The 8,070-nt window shown below is 67.1% G+C and overlaps 1 protein-coding gene across 1 annotated transcript; it reads right to left on the bottom strand.

Annotated features, from left to right (window-relative positions):
- Window positions 1–2: 2 nt before the first annotated feature.
- On the bottom strand, window positions 3–6,293 carry LOC138808766 (rho GTPase-activating protein SYDE1-like). The gene is made up of 8 exons (XM_069994950.1): window positions 6,190–6,293; window positions 4,910–5,257; window positions 4,141–4,782; window positions 3,833–4,047; window positions 2,867–2,993; window positions 2,597–2,757; window positions 1,851–2,076; window positions 3–1,567 (listed from the first exon to the last, which is right to left on the bottom strand). The coding sequence occupies exons 1-8, from the start codon at window positions 6,275–6,277 to the stop codon at window positions 1,158–1,160; spliced, it is 2,217 nt and encodes a 738-aa protein (XP_069851051.1). The 5' UTR covers window positions 6,278–6,293; the 3' UTR covers window positions 3–1,157.
- Window positions 6,294–8,070: the final 1,777 nt, after the last annotated feature.

Genomic DNA, 8,070 nt, shown 5'->3' on the forward strand with positions numbered 1-8,070 from the left:
TCTTGTGCATATTGATTTATTGTTCACAAAGGTGGAGGTGAGGGGAAGGAAGACCAGAAGGGGACCTGATTCCCACTGGACTATTGGGGACATCAGGGTGCCTGGACATGGTGAATTCTTCCCCCCGTCATCCCTGAAAAAGCCACACACCTCCTCTGAACATGTCCACATGCACACGCATACACACACACACAAAGTGCCTGGACATGGTGAATTCCTCTCCACTCTGTGGTCCCTGAAAAAGTCCCACACCTGTTCTGAACATGTCCACACACGTCCACACACCCACCCACACCCACGCCCACGCGCACACACACACACACACACACACACAGAGGCAATAAATATATTCTGTACCAAAGTGCCCAGCCTGACAGTTCAGGTGGGGCCCCTCTGAAGGGGAGGGGTTAAGTGCTCAATTTTCTTCAGGGGTGAAGGGATACCTGGAGAAGGGAAGGGTCGGTTGGACTTATATCTCCGCATGTTGTGGTGGCAGATCTTGGGGGGGGGTCTTCCCTGGGAAAAGAGGCTGGGGGAAGGCAGCCCCTATTGGGCTGGAGCCAGGATAGGGGCTACTACCCTCACACAGTGCCTTTCTTCAATCCCGCTGGGAGAGGGAGAAACAGAGTACAGTGATCAAAGCTAATACTGATTTGGTTGGCAGCAAGAGGACTGGGGTGTGTGTGTATATGTCACCCCAGGGTGATACTCACAGTAACTGGTGTCTCCCCTGCAAAGGGGGAGGGGCAAGAGAGGGCAGCCTGCCAAGCAGGACAGCCTTCTGGCAGCAGAATCCCTGGTGCTTGGCAAACGTGGTCCCGAGAGCTAGATCCTAAGACTCGCCCCAGTGCCTGGCTTTTGCAACTGGGGTCCAAACACTGGGTGCTAGAAACTAGGAATGATTCTCAGCACAGGAGACTGGTCTCTAAGAACAAGGGCTGAAGTTGAGCTGCTCAAGTCCTCTTGGACAGTTACGGCCCTGCCTGTAACCAGGGGTCCCACTCTGGGTAACGGGGGTCCTGGTCCTTGGTAACCCAGTTCTCTGTCCTAATTAAGGCACGGCTCCGTGGTAATCAGTGTCCTGGTTCTCGGTAGCCAGGATCCCCGTCCTCGGTAACCGGCGCCCGGTCCTGGCAGCCGGTCCCCGCGTCTGCGGCTCAGAGGCACACGTTAATCTGCTTGGAAAGCTCTCTTTCCAGGTCCAGGATGAGGGCATCGAAGTCTTTGAGGTTCAGGTGCGGGTTGAAGGGCGCGTCGAACTCATCCTCGAAGTCGGCAGCACCCCGCGATCCGCCGTTCTCCTCGTCGTCCTCATCCTCGCTGTCGCTGCCCGCCACGTGGTCGTAGTCGGGCCCCGACAGGAAGTCCCGCCCACAAGGAAGGAAGTCCCGCCCGCAGACGCTCCAGTCCCCGGCGTAGCGGTTGCTTGGAGGGCTCTCTGGGCCCCCGCGGTCACGGGGCCGAGTCACCACTTCGGGGCCCGCGAGAGGCAAGTGCCGCGGTGGTGGCTGTCGCTTGGGCCGCAAGTATGGCACGACATCCGGAGCCTCTGGGGGCCGGCAGGGATCTGAAGGGAGCACAGGCATCGCTTAATGCTGACGTCTTTCACGGCAACGGCAATCAGGCTCCTGATTGGCTCGGGAGAGGCAAGGCCTCAGCCAGGTAAGGATTTCATTGGCTGGGTGTGAGATAATTAGGCCTCTGATTGGCAGGCCAAGAGGACGAACTTAAACAGTTTACAGATGAGGGGGCGTGGCCCCCTTTAACTCCTAGACACTGATTGGCTGCCCGGGAGAAGGACTAACACAGGCCTGCCTGGATTGGCGGCACAGATCTGTGGGCGGGCTCACCTGGCCAAGACTGCAGCAGGTAATGCAACACCTCGATGTGGCGCTTGAAGTCTACCGCGCTGGCAACGCCTGGGCCGGAACCGCGCACGCGGGGCCGGGCCGGTGCCTGGCGTGCCGGCAGCAGCACGGGTCCGAAGCACACGGCCAGATTCTGCGGGGTCATGCGGTTGTGGGCGTGGAAGGAGGAGACAAGGCGCAGGTGGTCCAGGAGTAGCGTCAGCGTGGCCTGCGGGGAGGGTGGAAGGTGGGCATGAGGTGGCAGAGCCGAGCTCCAACGCACCTATGGGGGAGACACGGGTGGTGTCTGGACCCAGAGTGGGGAGACCGAGGTCCACGTCTTCTAGCTGGAAGGTGACCACGATAAATGGGCAGGGGGCAGGGGGGTGGGCTGGAGCCTGAACTTAGGACCTCTCACTCTGACTTGGCTTTTTGACCTAAGCCTGGTGCTCTAGCACTTGAGCCATAGGTCTACTTTTAGTTTTTTTGTTTTGCTGGTTAATTAAAGCTAAGAATCCCCATGGCTTTCCTGCTCTGGCTAGTTTGGAACTGTATCTCAGTATCTTGAGTAGCTAGGATTACAGGGGTGAGCCGGGTGCGTCTGTTTTTGACATTTGCTTTCTTGGGCAAGTCACTCCACTACTCTGGGCCTTGGTTTTTATCATGGACGAGGCATTTAACCCGCTCTGTGGGAGTGGGGTGTTGGTCCCGCAGGTGATGCAGGCTCAGGCCCAGGTGGGTTAACTCACCCTTTCCACATCAGGCAAGCAGCTGAGGAGCCCTCGGGTGCCCTCGGGACCTGGGGGAGCCCTGCTTGGGGGTCCTTGAGCCATAGCTTCCAGCACCACCTGATAGAGAGGCTGGGTGATGAGCGGAGTGGGCAGCTCCCGAAGGTAATCCTTGAGGATGCCTGTAGACACAGCCGCCTGCAGTCAGGGTGTCTGCAGACACCAGGCCACCTGTGAGGTCAGGGTTGAAAGGGGGCAGAGTGGAGAGGGCGAGAAGGGGGCCGGTTTGACCTGTGATGACGTTGATATCCGGATACAGGTCCTCAGAGAGGCAAACAGCCCCACTGTCTCGCTCAAAGGCATCCCGAAGCTCTTTCTTCACAGCCGCAGAGCCACACAGACGGTACAGCCCCACTACCTGGTGGTGGGGAGAGACCGGGGTTTGAACTCATGGCCTGGCATTTGTTAGGAAAATGCTTTACCACTGACCTCTATGCTCCCAGTCCTTTGGGGTCCTTCCCTCCCTCCCCCTCCAAGTCCTGGGGCTTGAAATCTAGGCCTGTCCCTCAGCTTTTCAGCTCAAGGCAAGCGCTCTACCACTTGAGCCACAGCGCCACCTCCACCTTTTTCTGTGCATGTGGTGATGAGGAATTGAACCCAGGGTTTCATGCATGCTAGGCAAGCACTGTACCTCTGAGCCTCCTTCCCAGCCCTAAGTTTGTTTTTTTCAGATGGAGTCCTGAGCCTCACTTTGTCCAGGCTGGCTTTGAACCTTCATCCTCCTAACCCTGTTGTGACTTTAGGCATGCACCACCACACCCCACTCTTCCCTTCTTGACCTCTTCTCCCAGCTGCAGTTTGGCAGCTGTGGGCTATGGCTCGTGGTATTTCTCCCTGGAAACGGAACTCAAGGGACAGGTGGGATTGTATTATTAAACATTTCAGTGATCGATAAAGGCAAGGACTCAGGCCCGTCATCCCAGCTAGTCAGGAGGCTGAGATCTGAGGATCGGGCTTCAAAGCCAGGCCGGACAGTCAAGTCTATGAGACTCTTCTCTCTGATTAAAAAGCTGGAAGTGAGGCTGTGGCTCAAGTGGAAGCTAAGGAACAGCACTTGGAGCCTGAGTTCAAACCCCAGGACGCTCGCGCGCACGCACAGACAGACAAGACAGACAGACAGACACAGAACAGATCTCCAAGAACTGTAGCCTGGGTTCTCTGTCTTGGAGGGTGGTCCGGGCCGGGGTGGGGGCTCACCCGCAGCCCCCGGCGCTCGATCTGCTCCACGCACTTCTGGATGATGAGGGGCACCCGGCCGGGGGGCTGCTCGCGCTCCACCAGGAGGGGCAGAGGCAGCCCGAAGACGCGGGGCTCCGCGGGCGCCGGGGCGTCTCGCCGCTCGGCCAGGGTCAGCTTGGCGTACAGCAGCCCCTGGGGCTCCAGGCGGATGGCCAGCTGCTGGGCCTGGCACCCTGCGGATGGACGAGGGCGGGGGGGCTGAACCGGGGGGTGCGCTCGCGGGGGGGGGTGCGCCCTCCCCTTCCCTCCCCTCCCCGCCCGCCCACCTCGGAAGAGCGCGGGCAGCAGCACGGCGCCCTGGGCGCAGGGCCGGTGCCGCCGCACGCCGGGGTCCCAGGCCAGCACCAGCGCGCGCAGCAGGCGCGCGGCCTCCAGCTCCAGGTGGAAGGTGTGGTCGAGGCGCAGGAAGTCGGGGCCGGCCCGCAGCGGCCCCGTGCGGGCCCGCGCCGCCCCGTCCACCTGCAGCAGGCAGCACAGGTCGCGGGGCGCGGCGCCGGGCGCGGGCCGCAGCCCCCCGAGCCCGTACAGGTGCAGGCTGAGGCGCCCCGAGAGCGCGGCGGGCGGCGCGCGGCCGGCGGCGGGGCCCGCGCGGTACGGCCGGAAGGCGGCGGCGGCGGCGGGCGCCGGGGGCCCCGCGGGCCGCTCCGGCGAGTCGCCGTCGCTCAGGTAGCCGAACCTCGGGGGCCGGGGGGCCGCGGGCGCGCGCCCCGGGCCCCCCACGCTGCTGTCCAGGTGGTAGCGGCTGATGACCGAGCCCGCCGGCGCGGCCCCCGCGCGCTCGCGCTCCCGGCCGGCCCGGGGCCCCCGCAGGCTCAGGCGGCGCCGCAGCTCCGGCAGCTTCTTCATCTTCATGGACAGGCGGCGGGCCGGGCCCGGGGACTTGGTGCGGGAGGCCTTGGGCGCGGGGCCTGCGGGGGGCGGGGCCGTCAGAGCGGAGGCGGCCGGGGCGGGGCGGAGGCCGGAGGGGGGGGCGGAGGGTAGAGGTCGGAGGGGGGTGACGGGGGGGGGGGCGGGCCGGGGCGCCCTGCCCCTTACCTTGGGGCGCGGGGCCGTCGGGCTCGGCCGGGCCCGGCGGGGCCCCCGGGGGCGGCTGGGGCGCCGGCGCCCGCGGGTCCTCCTCGGGGATGGGGTTGTACCAGATCTCGCCGGCGGGCTCCCCGCCGCCGCCGCCCGGGGCCCCGGGCCCCGCCGCCTCCTCGGGGGGCTTGGCGCCGCCCAGGACCCACCGGCGGCTGCTGGGCTCCAGGCTCTGCAGGTAGGCGCCGCGCGCGGGGCTGCGGGCCGGCTCCGGGCTCGGGGGCCCCTCCGCCCCGGCCTGCGCGCCCTCGAGGGCCGGGGGCTGGGGCTCCGGGGGGCTGGGCGCCGGGCACGGGACGGGGCGGCCTGGGAAGGGGAAGCGGAGGGGCCGGTGAGGCCGCGGGCGGAGCCGTGGGGGCGTCCGCCCCGTCCACTCGCCACACGCGACCCCCGCAACGGTGCCGCCCGTCCCCTCCCTTCCCTGGCCTCACAGTCAGGGAGCCCCCCCATCCCGCCCCCTCCAGGCAGCCCCCCTCCCCCGGGAGCTCCGGCGACAGACGTGACACCCAGCGGGGGGCGGGTCCGGCCGGCCCCGGGTGGACCTGGGGCGGACCCCGTCCCTCAGCCCGGACCCCACGGCCAGCGCCCCCAGTGACATCACGGCCGCTTCCTGTGTGCGCGGGACGCTCCTGCCGCGGTCCTGGGAACGTCGGGGCCCGTGGGGGGGGGCGCAGCCGCCCTCCGCGGTCAGGCCCCGACCTTCCCCTCGTGTCTGCCCCACGACCCCCACAAAAAGCCGTCAGGTCACCTCGCTGGCCCCGGGGCCAGCCACGCAGCTGCCACGTGCCTCAGTTTCCCCCTCTGTGCAGAAGGGTCCCGAGGGGGGTGTGTGCCCAAGGCCGGCACAGCCGCAGCCCCGGGTGAGCCGAGGACGGGGCGGGGGGGGGGGGGGAGGGCCTGGCCGGCCCCGGTGTCCGGCTCGGCCGGCCTCGCCCCCCTTCCCGGGCCCCCCTCCGGCCGCCCCGTCGCGTCCCCATTTCCTGTCCGGGCCTCCCAGGGAGCCCGCGGCGCTGGCACCGCCGGCCGACCGCACATAACGGTCCGCGCCGACCCCCGCCCGCCGCTCCCCGCGCCCGACCCCCTCCCCGCGCCCGGGCCCGCCCCGGATCGGGCGTCCGGCCCGCGGGGGGGGGGCTCCCCGGCTCCTCCCGCCGTCCCCCCTCGAGGGGGGAGGTCTCGGCATCCCAGCGCCGGGCGGAGCTCCGCACCCCGCTTCCCCCCGCCGGCCCCCCACGCACCGCGCTCCTTCGCGTCCGACTTCTTGCGGGGCAGCTTCTCCCGGCCCCGCAGGCGGGAGAAGGTTTTGCGGAGCAGCGGCTCGGCCATGCTGGGCCCCGGCCGGGCCCGTGCGCCCGCTGCGCCGCCCCGGCCGCCCGCCCCGCCCCGCGCCCGCCCCCCGCCCGCCGGCAGGAAGCGCATTCCGGGAATGCCTGGCCCCAACTTCTCTCCCTCCCTTCCCTTTCCCCTTCCCGCAGCCCCGAGCGGGCGGTGCTGGGAGATGTAGTCGGCCCGGCCGGAGGGGAGCGGCCGGGGGCGGCCCGCCCCGAAGGCGTCGGGTGAACCGCACGCCCCGCTTCCTCCCCGGAACTGTGTGCGCGTGTGCGTGTGCGTGCGTGGAGTCCCGGGACTTGAACTCAGGGCCCGGGCGCTGTCTCCGGGCTGGAAGCGGGGGGGGGGGGTGTCTCAAAGCACCCGGGGGGCTCTTCAGGGAGGATGCACGTGGACGCAGAAGATGAGAGCTGAGGCTCGCGGTTCGAAGCCAGCCCGGGCAGGAAAGCTCGCGAGACGCTCGTCTCCAGTGAGCCACCACAAAGCCCGGCCTGGAGCTGTGTCTCAAGGGGTAGAGCGGCAGCCTGGAGCAAAAAGAAAAGCCCAGTGCCCAGGCTGAGTCCCGCCCGGGACGCCTGCTCCCAGGAGAACCGCCTCCATGCCTAGGAGCGCGTCACTCCTGCAGTGCCGAGACGCGGCCCCGCCTCTCCACAGGCCACGCCCACCGCCGGGCCGCCCCTCCACAAGCCCCGCCCAGAGCCCCTCCCTCCAAGCCTAGGCCCAAAGCCCCGCCCACACACAACCCGCCTCCATAGGCCTCCCTCTCAGGCCCCGCCCCAGGCCCCTCCCACCCACAGACTGCCCCAAAGCCCCACCCCCTCCAGACTCCGCCTCTCAACGCCACGCCCACACACAACCTGCCTCTCCATAGGCCTCCCCTCTCCTCAGGCCCCGCCCCAGGCCCCTCCCACCCACGGACTCAGCCCCAAAGCCCCACCCCCACAGACTCCGCCTCCAAAGCCCCGCCCACCTGTCTCCCACCTCTCCATAGGCCTCCTCGAGGCCCTGCCTTAGGCCCCTCCCATCCACAGACTCTGCCCCAAAGCCCCACCCCCTACAGACTCCGCCTCTCAAAGCCCCGCCCACACACAACCTGCCTGTCCATAGGCCTCCCCTCTCCTCAAGCCCCGCCCCAGGCCCCTCCCATCCACAGACCGCCCCGAAGCCTCACCTCCTACAGACTCCGCCTCTCAAAGCCCCGCCCACGTGTCACCCACTCTCCATAGGCCTCCCCTCAGGCCCCTCCCACCCGCAGACCCCGCCCCTTCCTGTGAGACCCCGCCTCTCCAGGTGAGCCTGTAGGTCCACGCGGAGCGGACATTAGGTGCTGACCCTGGCGTCCACCTGCTTCAGCCCCCACCTTCCTCCATCCTTGCTCAGGGCCAACTTGAACCAAACTCTGGCAACGCTTCAAACCCTGCTGGAGCTCCTCCAGCACGCTGACCTCACCCACCCAGAACGGAGTCCAACTCCCACCACAGCCTATGGCTCCATCTCTTCCGCTCCATTCGTTCTCCGGGCCTTCCGTTCTTGTCCTCCTCCTCAAGCTGCCCCAGGCCCTTTGCACACATGGCTCCTCCTGCCCGGCAAGCCCTGGTTCTCCTAAGTCTGAGGCGTCGTCCCAGAAGGCCCTTCCTGTCCGTCCACTCTGCGCCGTGTGGTCCTGACTTCTCTTTCCTTCCAACCCTCACCATTGCCTGAGTGGGATCATGGAATCTTTCCAGAGGCTTCTTCATCCCCGCCTTGTCCGGATGGGGCTTGGCTGTCTGGGTCACTGCTGAGGGGTCAGG

The sequence above is a fragment of the Dipodomys merriami genome, unplaced genomic scaffold (genome assembly GCF_024711535.1).
Source record: "Dipodomys merriami isolate MVZ:Mamm:240054 unplaced genomic scaffold, mDipMer1.0.p SCAF_477, whole genome shotgun sequence".
Lineage (NCBI taxonomy): Eukaryota > Metazoa > Chordata > Mammalia > Rodentia > Heteromyidae > Dipodomys > Dipodomys merriami.

Coding starts and splice junctions, on each gene's coding strand:
- LOC138808766 (XM_069994950.1), bottom strand. CDS start 6,277: ATGGCCGAGCCGCTGCTCCGCAAAACCTTCTCCCGCCTGCGGGGCCGG. Junction 5,258..6,189: donor GTCGGACGCGAAGGAGCGCG/GTGCGTGGGGGG, acceptor TCCCCTTCCCAG/GCCGCCCCGTCCCGTGCCCG. Junction 2,077..2,596: donor GCTTGCCTGATGTGGAAAGG/GTGAGTTAACCC, acceptor CCCTCCCCGCAG/GCCACGCTGACGCTACTCCT.